This window comes from Caretta caretta, chromosome 1, assembly GCF_965140235.1.
Source record: "Caretta caretta isolate rCarCar2 chromosome 1, rCarCar1.hap1, whole genome shotgun sequence".
Classification (NCBI taxonomy): domain Eukaryota; kingdom Metazoa; phylum Chordata; order Testudines; family Cheloniidae; genus Caretta; species Caretta caretta.
The window spans coordinates 255,133,538-255,154,192 of NC_134206.1; the positions used below are offsets into that span (position 1 = coordinate 255,133,538).

The 20,655-nt window shown below is 41.7% G+C and overlaps 1 protein-coding gene across 3 annotated transcripts in view; it reads left to right on the top strand.

The window, feature by feature from the left end:
* Positions 1–20,655, top strand: part of RFX4 (regulatory factor X4) — a 132,413-nt gene that overhangs the window by 38,629 nt on the left and 73,129 nt on the right. For all 3 annotated transcript variants that reach the window (XM_048832236.2, XM_048832228.2, XM_075123406.1), the window contains exons 3-4: positions 2,424–2,484; positions 8,351–8,474. In XM_048832236.2, the coding sequence (XP_048688193.1) occupies positions 2,424–2,484; positions 8,351–8,474 (185 nt within the window). The remainder of the gene's footprint in view (positions 1–2,423; positions 2,485–8,350; positions 8,475–20,655) is intronic.

The following is a 20,655-nucleotide window of genomic DNA, read 5'->3' on the forward strand; positions in this document are numbered from 1 at the left end:
GAATTAAGGTTGCACAGATGAGCATAAATTTGACGTTTCCTAATTTTCAAGTGAGAACATTCCTTTAATATAACCTAAATCAGTCCCCTTTAAGGAAGTTTTAAGTTCAACACTCAAAACATTCAAAAATCACTTTTGAAAATTTTGGCCTAAGTGCTGGGCAGTATTAAGTAGAGTAGTGTTTCCCCGCGTGTTTTCTGAACCCGCCTGGCTTAGCTGAGTAGGAGGAAGGGCACGGAGAGTCTACAGTTTCTGCTTTCATTTGAAAAAATGTTGGTCTCCTACTATGATGATTGCAAAGAAAACCTTCAAAAGGTGAAGTGAGTGTAACTGAAGGAATGTAGGAGTTTGCAGAGAGTCAGAAACAATAGCTCTAAGATGTGAGCTGAGCCATTCATTTAAGTGGGTGCTAACTGGGATGGTGATACTTTAAATGGCATCATTGTTAATTATTTCACTGCTCATCAAAGCATGTAAGAAAGGAGAGGAAGCAATATTGCCAGTTTTTGTGATTGTGATTTTTTTATCTCAAGTATTGAGGTATCTGGTGTTTTATTTTAATTCCCAACTTCTGGAGTCCTGTGATTATGGGAGGCTCTCCACTTTCAGGTTTTTTTAAAAATCCAAATTTCTAGCCCTTGTGGTACAGCAAGAACCGGGAAAATGTGGCACTTCATGATTCAGAAACCTGGGGGCAAATATTTGTTGGTTTGTTGTTGGTTTTGTTTTGGCCTCTGACTCATGGGTTTTGAACATTAGGAGTTGACAGGGCTGAGGAAGTATTATATTAAGAAGATCTACACCACCATTTCCCCAAATGAGTGTGGGGGAGCTAGGAGGACTAGCCAGGAGAAGTGTGGAAGATGTATAAAATTAAGCTGTGTAGCAACACATGGCAGAATGGTGGGGGCCAAAGTTCTAGCAAATAGGCTGGCTAACACAGGGGGTGAATGCAGTCCTCAAGAAGTACCCAATAAGATCAGGAACTACCACTAGGTGCCATTCTGGCTCCCTCAGAAAGTGCCAAAAAGGCATTCGAGAGCATTCTGGCATGACTCAATAGTTAGTTAGTATCCATTATGCCTCTGGCATTTAGGGCAGCAACGAAGCTCCTCCATTCCTGTGTGTTTCTGGCAAGTCTTTCAATGGTTCCCCAGGCGTGCCCCAGGTTTTTCAGCTCAACTTCCACAGCTCTTTGCCATGTCATTTTCAGGCAGCCTTGTTTTCGCCTGCCTTCAGATCTCCGTCTTATTGCTATTCTGGTGATGGAATCGGTTTCCATCAGAAGCACATGGCCAATCCGTCTCCAGCGCCTCCTGGTAATGATGGTGCTCATATCTGCTTGGCTGCAGTGTGTGAATAGGTCTTGGTTTGAGATTGTTCTGGGCCAAAAGATTCGGAGGATTTTTCTGAGACAGGTTGTATGGAATGAAGATAGTTTGGACATATACTTTGTCATTCCCCTGCATTCTGCACTCTAAAGCAAGGTTGAAAGTACACAGCTCTGATAAATCTTGAGTTTGGTTTTGGTGTGGTATTTTGATGATTTCCAGAGTCTGTGCCGGGGAGGGGGGCTTTTTGCTCCTGGCAGGTTCAACCAGGCTGGATTGGTCTGTGCGGGAGGGACCAGACAAAACAGACACCCTGGTCCTCCAGGTTGGGGGTTAGGCACAGGGCTAATAACCCTGTCCCATAAAAACCAAAATATATTATGGAAACAGCGCAGAGAAATTGACCATTACTGCATGTGATGGCCTTCAGACATGACTCAAGGGCTGGGTTAAATTGTGAATATTCTGTAGTCAATCCTGCATATTGAGGAGATGTGCTGTCTGATCTATGCTCCATGTACTGTTACAAACTAGGAAATGATGAACCTCGATATCAATACATCTGGGGGTTGTGGTGACAGCAGAGATGTACTGTACATTACTTAAACATCCCTTCTGAGGGGGATTCTGATACCATCTAACACCCCTGAGTATGTGCAGCCTTGCAAGTCACATTTGCCCAGGAATTATTTTAAATTTATTTTTTAACTGTTATAAGAATTAATGGGACTTGAGGAATAGTTACTCCATTAGCTCGAGTGGTTGTGTGCTGTGGTGCTGAAGGTCCCAGATTCTGACTCTTCTTATGACCACGTTGGGGTGAGGGGTTTGTTACATATGACATAACAATAACCCCTATACACAATTCCTCTCTAATGGTCAGGGCCTGCTGCAAGCAAAATATGCATAGTTTTGGCAGCATGTATGTGAACTAGTCTAGGGGGACCGTTTTACACATTTCCAGAGTTTAGTCTCTATTTTTGGAAGGCTGTGAAGTCTGACAGAATTCTTTGAATAGATGGTTCCTTATCAGCTCACAAATGCCTGAGCAATTCCCACTGAAATGACATACCATTTTTTATTTCTCAATAGATGAGGAAAAAGAAAATAACAGAGCATCCAAACCACACTCAACTCCAGCTACTCTGCAATGGTAAGACTCCTTTTTTTAAAAAAACCCTTTGATAATTCCTTATCATTTTCATGCTCTGTCCCCAAGTAAAAAGATTGTAGGTCTGAGAAACCTCACAAAGCAATAGTGTTTTCACTGCATGTGGGCATTCTATGCAGTTACACTCTATATGATAATATGTCTTGCTTGTTGTCCTAATTATGCTTTTTGTACACGGAGCAAGTTCAGATCCAGTTTGCATAAGTCTTTTGGGCAGATGTATTTGCCACCTAAGCAATGAGGGTTTTGGTTTGTTTTGTTTAATTTTAAAAAGATAAAGAAAAATAAATGCCAAGGGTTTTTCAGTTTTCAAGACCCTGATTCAGCAAAGCACTCAACCAGGTGCTTATGTCCATCCCTGTTAGATGTAGGGTTGCCAGGTGTCCGGTAGGGAATGCCTGGTTAAAAAGGGACCCTGGTGGCTCCAGTCAGCACCACTAACCGGGGCTGTTAAAAGTCCAGGTGGCGCGAGGCTGGCAGGCTCCCTACCTGGCTCCATGTGGCTCCCTGGAAGCGGCGACATGTCCCTCAGCTTCGAGGCAGAGAGATGGTCACGGGGGCTCCATGCACTGCCCCGCCCAGAGCAATGGCTCCGCAGCTTCCATTGGCCAGGAACCACGGCCAATGGGAGCTGTGGGGGCGGCGCCTGTGGGTGGAGGCAGTGCGTAGAGACGCCTGGCTGTGCTCCGCGAAGGAGCCAAAGGACATGTCACTGCTTGCGGGGAGCCGTCTGAGATGAGCGCTGCTCGGAACCCACACCCTGAAACCTCTTCTACACCCCAATGCCCAGCCCTGAGCCCCCTCCTGCGCTCAAAGTCCCTCCCAGTGCCTGCACTCTGAACTCCCTCCTGTGCCCCAAACCCCTTCCTCCACTCGGAACCCCCTCCTGCACGCTGAATCCCACGGCCCCAGCCTGGAGCTCCCTCCTGTACCACAAACCTCTCATCCCAGCCCCACCGCAGAGCCTGCACCCCCTGCCCCAGCCCAGGTCCCCCTCCTGCACTCTGAACCCCTTATTTCTGGCCCCACCCCGAAGCCTGGACCCCCATCCCAGAGTCCATACCCCCTGCCACACCCCAAACCTTTCGTCCCCAGCCTGGAGCTCCCTTCTGCACCCCGAAACCCTCGGCCCGAGCCTCACCCCAGAGCCTGCATCCCCAGCCAACACCCTCACCCCCTCCCACACCCTAACCCCCTGCCCCAGCCCGGTGAAAATGAGCAAGTGAGTGAGGGTGGGGGAGAGCGAGCGACAGAGGGATGGGAGGATGGAGTGAATGGGAGTGGAGCCTTGGAGAAGGGGTGGGGCCTCAGGGCGGGGGGTGGGGGCAAGGGTGTTGGGTTTTGTGCAAATCGGAAGCTGGCAACAATAGTTAGATGCGGTCCAAATGCTTTAAGGTAGAGGAGGAAAAAGAACAGCTGGAGTTTGACTGTGTGATTCACCTCACAGGTCATAATCCCACCAGGGAGAAGGAGGACAGGAAGGAGTGAGAGGAGAAATTAGGTGGTGGAGCAGGGAGGGAGGGGGCAAGTAGGGGCAAGGTTGAAAGTAGATGAGAATGCATTAGAGCATTATTGTGTCTTGTACTGTGAATAAGTGAGGGATGTTCCACCTGTTCACACTTATTTACTGCAGCATTTTCATTTGTGTTACGATGACACAATCTTCTGAGCTCTATTTCTGTAGCTTGTGTCTTCTACTTTGGTTGTCTTTTTATTTTTGTTAGTTTTATTTCAGAGAGAGTTGAGGACACAAAGTGCCTTGCAGGAAGTGCTCTGCATCTCATAGGATTGGGCTCTAGAATTGTGATCTGAAGTCAACTGAAACAGTCATTGGACTTTGGATTGGACCCTAGGTACCCTGTTGGAAATCAGTGTCCCCGGACTTGTTTTAATACTTTCCAAAGCAAATAACTTGAGGGGCTATTGTTATCTCCACTCTACTTCAGCTATCAGTAATTTTCAGTATGTCAGGTAACAAATGGATTATTGCCATACAATATCTCACTTAGCAAAATGTTGGAATACTTACCTTGTTGTGTCAGCCTCTTGAGACTCATGTCTTTAAAGGCACATCAAGCAAAGAGCCAGTTTTCAAACAAGAGTACCCAATTTTGCACTTGGACCCTTAGATTGTCACTTAGGCACTCAGATACCCATTTTAGGTTTCTAAATGCTAATTTGAGCACCCAATTGCAAAATTTGGGGGTTCTCATTTATCCATCCCAGTATAAAAATTGGGTTGGTGGTCTACCTCCAATATGCTTCACTGTAGACCTGAACGAATACGTTGCTAAGAATAATCTATCCAATGAATTTGCCTCTTTTCCTGCATGTGGAATATTCATGAGCAGATTGCTGTTTCCTCACATCTGTTGTTTAAAGTTTATTCAATGAAATTTTTCATTTTATTTGACTATGGATCGATCCAGAGCAACTTACTGTGAGTATTCAGTGTTCTGACTGGAGAAACCCATGAACAATTCTGATGCAAATACTCGCTCAGACTTGCAAATTTAAATTGATGTATAATTTGACTCTGAAAATCACTTTCTGCAAGTATCTATGCCAAAGAAATTTAGTCTCTCAGATGTTTGTGGTCAGTGAATGAAAAGGGTGAGTGAGTGTGGCCAAACAGAATTCATTAAAAAGTGAAGAGTGAATATTCATAGGTGTCCTGTTATTATGCATTATTCCCCCAGTCTACTTGACCTCAGTACAAGGTAAACAATACAATGTAGGACACTCCATCTAAAATAAAATAGCCAACAGTACTTAGCAGCCACAAATGCAGGACATTGTTTATTTTGTAGTAGTGCCAGTTAGAAGTCTTTCCCCCCCCCAAAGGAGCAAATAACATAGTAGCCAAGAAGTGAGATTGAATTGGAACACATGGCGGTGATACCGCTCTCAAAAGAAAACATGCAAATACTAGAAACAATATTCAGCCAAACACTTTCAGGCTTCCTCATTCACAAAGGTTAGTAAATCCCTAAACTCCTGGGATATAGAACTCTGCTGGAATGCAGTCTGCACAATAATGCCCGTTCAGAAGCATTTGCCAGAGAATCCTAGAATTTAGAAATGTAAAAGGCTTGTTGCATCATGCAGTCTATCTGCTTCCTGCTACCTACACATTACGTTATGTTCCCCCATGTTTATCTAGTGCATGCATTTTTGCAGAGCATTTAATTCCCTCTATTGAATATTCCACTGAAAAATATGGGAGGAGAGCAAAATACACACAGCAACTTTCTTCTGTGTTTTTAAAATATCTTTTTTTCTGGTGTCAAATTAAACAATTCAATTAGCATATTGATTGACGCCCCAGAGCTTCACAGTTTAGCGGCTGTGCCACACAACAGTATGTGGTGTTTCTTCCTTTTGTTTATCTTAGTATTATCTCTTTGAATGTTGTTGGTCTCACCTGGAGAAGCTGTGCTACTGGATAGATTATACTGTATACAAGCAGACACTCAAATATCTTGGCCAGTGTGCTGTAAAGTGCTAAGCTTTCATGGTGTGAAGATGTCGTTTTGCACTGTTCTAAAAAGCCTAACACGTTAGCATCAGATTAACCATCATATTGCAGTAGCACCTAGGAGCCCTAGTCATGAACTAGGACCCCACTGTACTAGGCGCTGTACAAACATGGGACAAGACATGCGTAGTAGTTTTAGTTTCATGTGTTTGTTTGACAGCTCTGCCTGCAATTGCCTTGGACTCTGCCTTTGCATGATTGTAAAAGAGAGAAGGCCAAATTCAGTTGGAGACAGCCTAGTGTGTAAACATGTGCAACTGCCATGAAAGTCTGGGCCAAATTCAGCAGTGACATAAATGGTGATATAAATTACTCATCGGGCATAAGTGGCAAAATAATGTAAAAAGGACTAGGAAAGGGGGAAAGAGAGGATGATAAGAAATAGGCCTTCCTTGGCATAGTAATTCCATCAATAAATATAGGAATTAATTGTAGCTACGTTGCAACAGTTGGGCATATTCTTTTGCTTCTCATTTCAAAATAAAAGTCTGTATGATCAACACTTACAAACATTACTCAGATGCAGAATAATCCCTTTTAATCTAGCAGTGTATAAGTAACAAAGGGGAACAGTAATAGGGGCAGATAAAATTGTCTTTCCTATAGACACATTAGGTTTTTTTACTGCAATACCATGAGTGGTACAAAAGCTCTCATAGTGAACTACTGGATTGCTTTATTAGGACACACATATATTTCTGATAATGATTTATTAGGCAGAAGATTAAGTTCATTATCTTTCCACAATACTGTAGGATGAAGCTGAATTCAAAATATGATAAAGTTGTTAAATAAAAGGCAGGAAAATAAAAGAAGTGGAGCAAAATGGGGTTTTTGATCATTTAAAAAAAAAGTCCAGGTATAATGGAGCATTCTTCAGTGTCAGACTAATGACTCCCTGTGAAAGAGGGGAGAAAAAGAAAAATTCATCAGATATGAACAGAAATAATTAACTGCTTTTCTTTCTGTCCTGTCTTGGTCAGGGAAGCTGACATGCCAATTAGCAGCTATAGTATAGAAATGAACTCACTGGGTTTTGAAAAGAGGTCTTGTTAAAGGTCAATGAATTTGGGGAACGATGCCGTGATGATATTCCTGTAGAAACCAAGGAAGAATAGATGTTGCCCTTACAAACCAATTCCATTCATCCAGCCAGATATCTTATTAAAATAGTTTGCAGTCACAAATGGTCACAATAACTGACATGGAGGGAAGGTCTGCCAAGGGCAGCGAAACAGAGAAACTCAGGTTATTTGGAGATCTGAACTTTTACAGGTAACTACTTAAAGGGCCATGTTTGCTTTAAAACCCAGGTTTCCTGAGCAAATATTGATTCCAGCAATATAATTAACCAAAATAATGGAGTGTACCCTTTCTGACCCTCCTTCAGCAAGATAGTATAGTAGGAGCATTGAAGTCAGTGGGACTACTCATGGGTTTCAAATTAGGCATGTGCTTAAGTACCTGCCTGAACTGGGGGCCTCTATTCTTTGGGAAAGATCAGCCTTCAGAAAATAATTTTCAAAGCAACATGTTCTCAAATAGACAGATTTATAATTATTCAGTTATATGGAGAGTCTCCTGTTTTAAAGGCAAAGCGTGTGTGTGTGTAAAATTAAATATATTGCGGGGAATTATTATTTTCTATGAGGTAGAATAGAACAATATCTTAATGTTGCATTCAGCACTTGGTAGATTCTTCTTATCCTGTGTTGTTCATCAGCAGCTGTAAGAAACTGTTGTACAAAACTTGATCTGTGGAGATCCTTACATTGATGCAAATATTTTATTTTTAGCCACTCCTGTTTACTTTATGTAAAGAATCTTGCAATCAGATAGACGTGAAAGTATTTAAAATATTTCAGGATGTTGATGGTGACACTGGCTTGGACTCATCAGAATGCTCATCAGGGTGCATCAGAATGTTGCCACTTAGTGATTTCTTTATTCTGTGATTGTGCATTCATTCGTTTAATCCAATATGATTTAAAAGTTTTATGATATAATAGTATTAATTATTAAAATAGCACCTAGGAATTTCAATCAAGGATCAGGGCTCCAGTGTGCTAGGTACGATACAGAGAAGTAACAAAGAAGCCCCTGGAGCTCACAATATATATATCAGATAGAATGCAACAGGTAGACAATACAGACAAATGGGGTGGAGGTGAATTGGAAAGATGAGATAACAATAAAACAGAGGTTAGCTGAAAAGTGAAAGTCACTTAAACGTGCAGGTTTGCACACTATTTATAATTCAGGGCAGCCAACATATTTGCAGTTTTCTTTGTTTGGTATTTGCTTTTTAAGGCTGGAGGAGAACTATGAGATTGCAGAAGGCGTTTGCATTCCTCGAAGTGCTCTCTACATGCACTATTTGGACTTCTGTGAGAAAAACGACACGCAGCCTGTTAACGCTGCCAGCTTTGGGAAGGTGAGTCTAAACTGCAATGAGAAGCCTTGCTCCCTAACCTTGCTCCAGTGAGATTTTGATATTTTAAAGGATAAAAGCTCTAACCTCAGGAAAACTGTCACTTCAAGTCAGAGGTGGTGATGCATCAAAGGAATATGGTGTGTATTAAAACTCCAAGAAAAATGTGAAGCATTTTAAACACTCAGGAGGTCAGGATCGCTTTTCATCATGGTTAAAGTGAAAATGCATTTTAAAAAATTGATGATTTTTATGACCTGCCTGTTCATGGCAACCATTTTGCTTCAAAATGACATTTATGGCATTGGCAATATGGAAGCCAAATACAAGAGAGTGTAAGTAATTCTGTTATTCCTTAATATTGCTTTAACAATAACAATAATTTTAAGAGTTAAACAGCAACAATTCAGGTAATAAAAACTCTTAGTGTGGACAGAAGTGCACATTAATTCTGCAGAAATATTGGAATGCCCATTGACTTCAGTAAAGATACTCCTGATTTATACTAACATGAGTGAGAGGAGAACCAGGCTCATTATATGTCTTGTGCTGGTCTTCTGTGAGTGAGTGAATTTCACCCACAGTACAGATGTGATCAATAAATCTTAGTTGTATATTTCAGTACCGAGTTTCATTGTCTTTTTAGGAGCTCCCTGTAACCCTGAACATTACCAGATGTTCTTACTTTTTGAATTTTCAAATAGGTGGGTGTCTTAAGTGCAAAATAGGATTGTGTCAATCTTTATTTAGTTATTCAAGAGAGCACCCTGGACCTTTAAATCTTGTATTTTGTGATACAACATGCTGAAATTTGCCAACCATTTTTGAAAAGTTTGCAAGCATCTGTCTGAAGCTAATTTCAATTGAAGCTAGTCTCATTTAATGTTTACAACATTAATTGTATAGTAGTGCTATATATTTACAGAATCGAAAATGTTTCCTAATGCAGAAGCCAAAAGAGGAGAAAACATTTAATGGAATGTTTTCTTTTGTATTTCATGTTTATTTAAGTAGTTTAGTGAGGCAAGTAAAATGCATTGTGTGGCAATGTTTTAGGTGAATTAATTGCTATAAAGCCCTAAGCAGTTAGGTTGACTTTGTGTTAAAGTTCTGTTTAGATATAGTAAATGAAAAATTATTTTTATTCAAACTTCTGTTCATCCTATTTGCTATATCATTGCTACTAAGTGGTTAATATTGTTCCAATGACTAATTTAGAAACAATGGAAATTAGTAACAAATTTCCTACAGATTGACAAATTTGGCACACAGGTAAAATTTTTATTATACCTTTGTTGCCTTTACAAAAATGTCTGTAAATGACGCATAAGCTGTAAAATTTTAAATTGTTTAATCAGGAAACAAACATGGTTTGCCTGTCTGAAACATTACGCCACACTGGTGACCTCTCAAAGTGCACTGGTCTCTTCCGTCATGTCTACATTAGGTGGAGAGGCATTTAAACCCTTTCCCTTCCCTGAAGCACTAGTTGGAGTATCTTGAACTTGCAAAGCAGGTGCAGTTGTCCCAAATGCAGATTTTTACCAGCTGGTTGCAACACCCAAACTAGAGTCAGGGCTTTAGCTCAGATCCAGCGGTTTCTCTCCATTGTAGACAGGAGCCAACACAAATGAGCCTTCTCACTGCATCCTATCATGCAGTGTTTCATGTGTGCAAATTACCCCCAAACCCATGTTCCCAGCAACAGGGATATGTACATCAGGAATCTGAGTGCACTGGTACAGCTATGGTGGTGAGGCAGTAGGCTATCTGTAGGAAGCTGAACGTAGCAAAATGGCTCTGTCAAACCCAGCTGTTGCTGTGCAGAGGTACTAAACAGTTACAAAGACCAGTGAAGCCAACAGTCACTCCATGCAATCAATGACTCTGCCGTCGATTTCTCCCTTAGTGTAGACACACCCTAGAGCTCTGACAAATTACGCTGCTGTGGCGTGGCAGCTGAAAAAGCAGTAATTTTTAAAGTGTGTGCGCCATAAGTGCCTTGGAAGTGGGGCTGTCCTTCCAGGCACAAATGAGTAGTGCCAACTGAGGGGTTTCCATATTTAGCTGGCTGAACAGAAACCCAGACACATTTGCCCTTACTGCGACTCATCAGTGCACTGCAGCTGTCCTCTATTCCAGAGAAAGAGGCTAGTTGTTCTGTGAAAGCTGTTAGTGAAGTTATGGACAGTTCTCCTTTGAGTGGATCTCACTGAATTTATGATTCATCTTTGAACTTTGAACTTTGTGGGCAATGTTAAACATAAGGGCTCCTGCTTTTTGATTGATTTATTTTATTTTTCAATAGATTGTTTTAAAGCACAGAGCTCTCTGTCCTGAACTAAAAATTACCCATGTGCAATGAGTAAACCCCTAGCACACTACCTCTGAGTCAACTGTTTCTTCTCGATTAATATGCCAGCACTGATACCACCAGTACACGTAAGGTTTCATTTATAAATGCCATTTTGGGGGGATCTCTGACTGGCCTATGAATGTTTGGTGTAGATCAAGACTTGGGGTTCAAGGTTTCAGCTCAGAAGTGCCTTTAAAACCTCCTTTAAATGGAATACACATACAATGGAGGCAAAAATAAAGAGAGTTTAAAAAAGAGCAAGAGACGTGATAAGGAGTTGGAGGAGCAGAATTACTATAAGAGGGATGATTAAGAGAGTCCTCAGTGGCACTTAAGGTGTATCCACACGAGGAAAAAGGGTTTGGTAACAAGTAGTAAAAAAACCCACCCTTTTTTTTCCTAGCGAAGGCAAGGCCTTAGGCACGCTTGGCAATTCTACCTGTATAACTTATCTAAGCAATGACTAAAGAAGGCCAGGCTTTGACTGAGGCTGAAATCAGGGCAGTCAATGGCAAAATTACCAATGACATCAATGGAACCAGGCTTTCACCCTAAGGAGGGAGCAGTATTAGTTAGATTGGTACTTGCAGCCAGTGGGAGGGGACAGGGAAGCATTTAACTAGGACCAATGGGGTACAAGTAAGAAAAAGGAATTTGGGCGGCATGTGAGGAAAAGTTTTTTCTGACTGTGAGAGTGTTCAGCTTGTGAAATAGTCCTCAGGCAGAAATACAGGAAACCCCATTATTTGGACAAAGGACTCAGTGAATCAAACATTTAATTAAAAAAATCTTCCCAACTGTTTGACCCATTCCCAGATCTGTCAGTAATCTCAGGTGAGCATTGATTCATACTGTAGGTTTAGACCACTGCTATAAAGTTACCAATAACTTCAGCCTTGTCCCCTTTCCATTCCCCTTTTCTTCCCCAGTGTCCTCTCACATAGCTGCTTCCTTCCTCTGTTTCTTTCATGACCCCATATGCTCCTCACTCTCTTAATCCCACCTCCTGAAAATGTAATCTCCCCCCACCGCAACTTTCCGTTTTAACACTTGTCTTGGAGATCCTGAATGTCTACAAAGGGGAACTCTGCAGTGTCTCGTGATGGGTTTATGCTCCCTCCCAGTGTTCTTCATGCAACTCCATTGTGCAGCCTGGAGGTTCTATATCTCCTTCCATTGTTTCCTTATTTTGATGTGATGCTGCTGTGTCTTTGGCCAGCTGCAGCAAATAAATATTTTAAAAGGGAAAAAGAAAGAACTCGGCATCCAGAAGAATGCAAAAAATTATAGGCTGATTCTCATTCATACTAAGGCCACTGTACACCACCCTTGGCAGTGTAAAGCATACGCTGCCAAAGTGGTGTAACGTGGTCTGGATGCGAATGAGAATTAAGTCCCACGTTTTTAAATGTAAAGGGGGAGTAGAGTAATGTCACCGATTCTTATGACATTCTACACTGGCACAAGCCTCTGAGTAGATGCAGTTCTACTGGCATAAAAGTCCTTGTGCTGGTATATCTTATTTCATTTGGGGAACTGTATAAACTTCACTAGCAAAAGCACTTTTATTGCTGTAAGCTGCATTTACACTAGGAGGCTTTGCCAATATAGCTGTACCCAGCAAACCCCTTCTAATCTAGACAAGGCTTTAGTGTAAACAAGAAACAAGCCTTCTCTATTTAAGACTTTTTTTATTCTAAGAACTTGAAAAAGTTTTTCAAAATCAGACTTTGCTAGATGATCAATCCACGGTATTGTCAGAGTTCAAAGCCAGAAGGAACCACTGGATCATCTAATGCAGGGGTTCTCAAACTGGGGGTCAGGACCCCTCAGGGGGTCGCAAGGTTATTACATGGGGGGGTCGTGAGCTGTCAGCCTCCATCCCAAACCCCGCATTGCATCCAACATTTATAATGGTGTTAAATATATTAAAAAGTGTTTTTAGTTTATAAGGGAGGTCGCACTCAGAGGCGTGCTATGTGAAAGGGGTCACCAGAACAAAAGTTTGAGAACCACTGATCTAATGTGACCTCCTCTATAATACAGGCTGCCAGTAAATATTATCTCAGTTTTACAGATGGGGAAACTAAGGCACAGAAACGTACCTAAGGTCACACAGCAGTTCAGCAGCAGAGCCAGGGTCTCCTGCAGTGCTTAATTGGTAATGAAAGAGGTGCTGGGGCTCAAGCAATTAGGTGCCGGGGCTCAAGCAATGTTTTTACTTTCATAATTGACACAGCAAGCCTAGAGGTGCCGGGGCTCAGTCCCAGCAAGTCCTGGCACAAATTAAGCACTAGTTTCCTGACTCCTGTGCAAGCACCTTGTCTAGTGGACCACACCGATCCTTAGATTTAAACACCTTTTTCCCCCCTAGTTCTTTTTTTTTCTTTTTTCTCCTTCCCAGTATTGGCTGGAAACAATATCTAATAAAAATTTATCTTCTGTGGCAATTGTCCATACCAAAGACTTCAGGTCCAATACTAATGAGGGCAGTCACACACAGTACGTACGTGTTTAGCAAAATATAAAAATACATCTGTGCCGTCCCACCAGTAATGTTTCCTTAGAGTCCTGAGAGCCAATTGGCTTGGGACTCAAAGATGAGGGAAATGCGATTCCCTCATTAAAGCAAATGAATTAGTTTAATCGATCAGAGGAAAGGACTGAAGATGAGTTTGCCCTTGTTAAAGGTTACTTTACAGGCAAGGCCCTGTGTATTAATCAGGAGTGTGCATTGTAAGTATCCTCCTGACAAGCTTGTCCTCATGTGCAACAGTTTTCAGACTGCACATTTCAGTGGTTTTAAAGTGCAAAGGCAAAGACAGCCAGGAAGTACTTCCTGAAGAGGCCAGAGCAACAGAACCCTGCGGCTGCCTGATTGGTCCACACCAACTGTTTAATCTAGGAAATTGGCCCAGGGAGCTGTCTGAGCAACAATGCAGATTATGGCTTGCTATGGCTACAAACCTTGTTTTTTGCTCTGTCTTGATCCTGACATTGACTCTAGGCTGGCTTGACCTTGGAACCCGTCTCCTGACTTTGCCTGGTAACAACCCTGGCCCAACAGACATTACTGGTCCAGTTGCCTACACCCTGGCCATTACAGGCAGCTACAACTCAACTGAGAGTCTGGGCCAAAGTGTTCAATGGTTCTTTAATCTTGAAAAAGCAACAGTCTGTTTGATTGTGCTGTGACGGGGTTCCCCTGGCGTGCCATCTGGAACTGGGGTACCACTGAGCCCCTGACCCACCAGCCTGTGCTCCCTCTCACAATGTACTGCTCTGTCAAGCTGCAAAGCCCTCCAGCCTGCACTTTCACCAGCATTCATACAGGTAGGGACACACCCAGCTGCAGTTACATGCAGGCTGTCTAACCACCAGCTTCCCACCCTGGGACCCCACAGCAGTTCCATCCTGCCCTGGTCAAATCTTGCCAGTATATGGGTTTAGTACCTTGTCCGCCTATCCCTCAATGTGAAGAGAACAATGCACACTTGTGGTAACCAAGCAGAGATTTTCCCCAAGCACTCCAGTCAGAGCTCACTGGTTTAGATTAAAGCAAAAACAAATTTATTAACTAAAAAAGTTCATTTTAAGTGATTATAAGGGATAGCAAACAGATCAAAGCAGATTACCTAGCAAATAAAGTTAAGATACTGAATAGATGAGATATGAATTAGTCGATTCTCACCCTGAGAAATGATACAAGCAGGCTGCAGATTCTTAAGGGGCAAGCTGTGCTTGCTTTACAGCTTGGAATCCCCGGGTGTTTCATACACAGGCTAGAAATCCCTTTAGCCTGGGTCCAGCACTTCCCCCAGTTCAGTCTTTGTTCCTCAGGTGTTTCCAGGAATCTTATTGTGTGTGGAATGAAGAGCCTCTGATGATGTCACTCCCTACCTTACATAGCTTTAGCATAAGGCGGGAACCTTTTGTTTCAAAACTTGGCTCCCAGAGCAGTCTGTGGAAAAATACTGACATCCCAAGGTGGAGTCCAGCATCTTGTGGCCTGGTCACACATTTGTAGAGTCATAGCAGCCATCACTCACAGGCTGTCTGTAGCATTCTCAGGAAGGCTCACCAGGTGAGAGATAAACCTCTCCTAAGGCCTATTGTTCTTTCTAATGGCCCGTTGCCCTGAATAGGCCCTTCCCCACCCTTTATCTAGATTGAAAGCATCTTGTCTAGTGGGCGTTACCCAGGTGTAACTAAATTTGAAGTACAGATACATAATCAGTACTCAAAACTTCAGATACAAAAATGATACTTGTATATAAATAGGATAATCATATTCAGAAAATCATAACCTTTTCAATGACACCTCACATGTCTTATCTTGTACAAAATGCATCATAATTATGCCATAATCCTATCAATAATAATATCACTGTGAAGAATATGGGGTGCAGTGTCACATGTGAATTAGCCTGAATTTCATCTGGCCGGATGAACTCTTACAGTGGAAGATTTTGTACATACCTGGATTCAAGCAAGGGCTTCACAAACTTCCCTAAAGGACTCGAGCCAGTAGGACTGTTTGCAGGGTAAGATCCTACTGAACAGATAGTTGTCAGAACAAGGGCCAGTGATTAAAGTGGGTGCAAAGAGCCTGCCTTATCTTGCTTGATAATGTCAACTGGGACATAGCAATCCTCAATGTAACAATCTAGATTTAGGGTTGGATTATAACCTCATTCCTCCATTGGAATCGCACAGCTTTGGGAGCAGGGGTAAAGTACCCTCCCAATGCTCCCGCCCTCCCCCATCCCTCGCATATAAGTGGGCATGGAGGGAGTGAGGAGTAGGCACAGGTCATGCCTCCTCCCCCACTATGCACGGGCCAGCAGAGCTGTATGGACGCTGGGGGCGGGGAGTATTATTTTACAGTGGGCTGATTTATCATGCTTCTTCCCACCAGTGGAAAAGGGGTGCTCTGGAGGAATTGCATCTCAGTGGTGTGCTTCTGCAGCACAATGCATTCCTTCTGTTCTTCCTGGGGCAGCACGTCTACATGATGCCCTATAATTAGGGAACTGATCCTAGAATATGTATGTGGGGGGGTGGGGGGTTTCAGGTGGGATTTTCAAAAGCACTTGGCATTGGAGTGGTAGGTAAAACTTAAATGGGAGCAGAGTTAGGTCACAGTGGCGCACTTGTGAGAACCCCACCTTTCCTGTATAGGATTGAAGGTACCAGTAGTATTTGTGATTCGAGTTTTAACACTAATGGGAAATACAGATAGCCCAGCTCTGAGAGAGTGAGCTCACCCCTGCAATGAACAAGAGGAGAATGACCACCCTGGCAGAGTTGTCTTAGACCAGAGCAATAAAAATAATTACCCTAAAACTGAGGAATAGCACACACTGTGTTTTGTATCTCATTTCACACAAGCAAAGAATGTGCTCTGGGTGCAGTATTGGAAGCCACAGGGAGCGCACAGCTCATCAGTCAATGTTCAGTGAATGACGGGCCCTGCTGGGGAAACTGGGGAAACTGAATGGAAGGAATTATTAGCAGGGGTAAGAGAATTTCTCTTGCCTTGTTTAGAACGTGATAATCATGAGTTCTAGACTGGCACTCTGAATCTTAGTGGTGGGAGTACTGTTTTGTTCCGGCAGAGTTCAAGTTCTGGGCTGTTACTATATGAGTTTTTGTTTTATTCTAAATTTATTTAGTTGCCCTTGATAGCGTTAGGAGCATGGCAAGAATAATTTTCAAATTAGAAGTAGAAAGACTTGCAAAGTATAGCACAGGCTTCTATTTAGCTCAAATGCACGTGTAAAAATGAAATGTACCTTTGAAAAATAACAGTTTAAATGGAGGGGAATCTTTCTTTGAAAAGGTTTTGCAAAATCCAACATTTTAACTAATAAACCAAAAAGTTCTAGAGTCTTCACAAGACCTCAAAGATGGCTGGTCTCTCCCATCCTTAGTTGTCAGTGTGAAGACTGAGGCCTAAGCTGTTTTTGAGCCTCATACCAGGGAAGAATTTAGGTGGAATAATTGGGAAGTAGAAAGTTCACAGCTCACTTGTGAATGGGATAAGGGATGATGGCCCCTGGTGCAGGGGTTAAAGGTAGAATAGACAATACACTTCTCATTTCAAAGATAGAGAGGACCCTGATTGTGTTTGAGTCTCATACTGCTGAGGCATGTGTGATGCAATAATAGAAATTACAGATGGTATAAATCGGAAGGGCAGGGTGTACCTCGGCAGCATAGTTATATCTTTTGCAGCTATCCCTGGCTGATGCTTACATGGCTCATGCAGAGTACAATATAGATATCTGCACTTTTTGTATATTTTTCTATATTATTGTTTATAAAACTTTTGGTAACTTGCACTGAGCCTTACATATGACTTGTTTACTGTTTATTTCAACGTCTTAAGAGTTACCAAAAGTGCATTTAATTTGATATTTAAATTAGATTTACTCAGGCAACTATTCTAGGTTTCAAAAATACCGCTGGATTAAATGCTTCTTAATGTAATGGCTATATAATATCAGAGGGGTAGCCGTGTTAGTCTGTATCCACAAAAACATTGTGGAGTCCAGTGGCACCTTAAAGACTAACAGATTTATTTGAGCATAAGCTTTCGTGGGTAAAAAACCCACTTCTTTTCTCGTTTTTGTGGCTATGTAATAGCTATTGTATGTTACATTGCAACTGTTTAACCTCAAATGTATAAGAATGATTTGAGGGGAGCCCTTCTCCCATTATCTCTGGTGTCCTCTATAACCTCAGAGAGGAAAGGTCACCTGTCCCCACCAGACATACAGAAAAAAGGGTCCCTCATGTACTTCTCACCGATAACATTAAAACACAACACAGGCGTTCTGTCCACTTTCATAAAACCACATTTCAGGATTAACATCAAAAGGGTTAAACAAACACAGATGTGTTTGGTAATAGTCCAAAAGAGAAGAAAAATACACAGCTCTGATTTTTGGATGTAATGAATCCTGCCTTATCTAAATCCCAGGCACTCGCTAATAGGGGCATCAGGTATGACTATTTAATTGTGTGATTATTTTACAAAGTGATGAGGGAGATGTTTAAATAGCTCATAGGAAAATACACAAGATTCCCTCTCATACGAAGGAAAGACTAGAACTTAGCTAAGGCACATATGAAAGGGGCAGAGCTGAAGTTATTAAGCAGGGAAGGAAATCAGTGGAGCACGGGCTCCTGAGGTGGTGTTGAGAGCACAGATTATCTTCATGTGAAATTCCTGGGCCTCATCTTCCTAAAAAAGCCCAAGGGAAACTTCATATAAAAGAAAGTTGAGTGTAAAAATGTGGTTTTAGTCTTAATAAGTGACAATGTAAAATGACTCCTCCTTATTCAGCAGAGCTCTCTGTTTTCAGATTTATATTTGCTCACTTTAGGGACATATGGGGTGAAATTCTGACCTCACTGAAATCAATGGCAAATTCCCACTGGCTCCAGTATTGGTACGATTTCACACGATATCTTTTACCTCTGTTGTTACCGCAGAGCCAACATTGCCGTGCGGCATGCAGCTGGATTCTATTCTTGTTCACACATCCCCAACAGAATTATTAAACAAGTTCAAATTGTAGAGTCAGATCTTGCCCTCACTTGTATCTGCAGCCGCCCCACAGAATCTTCTTTACTGGTGATGGGAAGGAAAGAACCTAGCTTAATTTTCAGATCCTAAGCTGAATTTTCAGTTCTGACAGCTAGAAAAAAGCATCTTTACTTATTAAAAAGAGCAAATTTTCTCTGTCAGTCACTGAAAGTCAATAAATATGAAACCCCATATTGCTGGTTTTTATCATCACTTTTCAGAGTGGAAAAACACATTTTAAAACCAACAATCACACATGTCTGCTTTTCCCATTGATTTCAATGCACAGTGATTTCAACCTACTCAGCCTCACTTCCTGCCACTTGGCAGGGAACTAGCTCCATCCATGGAGATAGAACAAAGTCATCTATAACCATATAAATATAAACGTTTGAAAATAACAGTTATTTTTTAAATAACGACATTTGTTGTGCTTGAAATTACACCCCCCGCCCCCCATACCTCCCCCATAACGTTTGCTGGAAAAATCCTGGAATTTTTCTTTAAGGTTTTGCTGGACTTCTAAAAAAATAATTTATACTGAATATTGTTATAAGCAACACACACTTCAGCAGTGCTCCAGAAAGTATATTTTACTGCTTAACGTACTGGATTTGGGAGGGGAAAAAAAAAAAAGGCAAATCAGCTGATGTTCTGCTTTTATTTATTCTTTTCTTTTCCTGGTCCTTTCTGCCCTGGTATGTAGAAGTGTCTGATTTCTAAATTTCAAGCACTCCCACAGACTATGGTTCATAAGGTAACATTTTCAGTGTGCACTGTAACACTCAATCAGCACTTGACAGACTTTGAAAGTTATTCCATTGCTTTTTTTGTTTTTTGTTTGGTTTTGAAAGAAAAATTAGGGGAAAAGGAAAATGGAGTAAGTTTGCTTTTGAATCCACTGCTGTAATATTCAACTTCGGGAGTGGAATGGTACGTTCTGAGTGACGGCAACCACCAAAAAGAAAAAAAGGAAAAAAATCCCCAGAAAGTGGTTCTTCAACACTGCCTTTTTTCCCACAGCCCTGTGGAGCCCCCAACCTTGTCTGCAGAAACTGAAAGAGAGAGGGGTGGGATTAATGTGTAATTAAAGGGAATTTGGAAGGTTGAGATGTTGCGGAATGTTAGATCAGTAGCTGGAACAGCATGTGGTGTTCTTTAGGCAGGCTTCATTGAATCCATACAAAAAAAGAAAGAGGGGCTGCTTGCCCGTCTGCTCATTTATCAAACAGCTAGGCTGTGAACTTTCACAGCTCCACAAAAGTGTTTTACTGTTTGCTGAAGTTTTGCTCCAGAAATTAAAGCTGAACAGCCTAGTGAGTGTGAACATACGTAGCATTTTTGACACAAGCCAAAGTGTGTGCAAGGTTCTGAGAAAGAAACACAAATCGATTATCTGTTGCACAAGGAAAACCATTGGTAGATTTGGCAAGAAATATTTGTGAAGAATAAGCCAAATATGTGATACTGTAATAATCTTTATAAAACACCTTTGATCCAAATGCCCGTTCCATAGCTTTTGATCATCAGTCAGGGTTAGATATTGATTGCTGATACCAGTTGTGGTAAAATACAACTTTATGGGAAAAGTCCATATTATGTAATTAATCTTTAATTGACATTTTCTTCTGTTTGAACAGCTCCTTTTATCTTTGTCTTCAATTAATTTTACATGGCTTTCATCAAGTATGAGAAAAATTCAGCAATAATCTAGGGTGGAAAATAGAATGCCTAGGAGTAAAATAAAGGAAGAAATTGCTCCTCCATACCAATCTTTAAGGCCTACTGCTTTCTTTCTTGTATGGCTGTTCTGCTGAAAGAGTTTTCATCATGCCTCATGTGATACTGCAGACTGAGCTCATTCCTGTGAGGGGGTTCCACTCGCTTGGACCTCGGTAGGAGTTGGGCAGACCCATACAAAGGGGCTCTGCACTGGTGGAGGGACTAGACTGCATGAAGGAATCAATAGTTATTGAAGGCACAATCTACTGTTTGAATTAATAATGATCGGAGTCCTAAATGTTGCTAGCACTGAAGATGTGGTGTTGGTTACCAGTCCTCTTCATTGTCTATTGGACATAAATCAGTGTTCAAATTCTTTGCTTAATCCTGTTTGTGAGATGGACCTTTATTCTCCATCCAGAGTGTAGATTAAGCCTATGTTAACACTACCCTATCCCTGTAAACACAACTGTGAACCTCATCTAGCAGAATTGTGGCCTCTGGCAAACAGC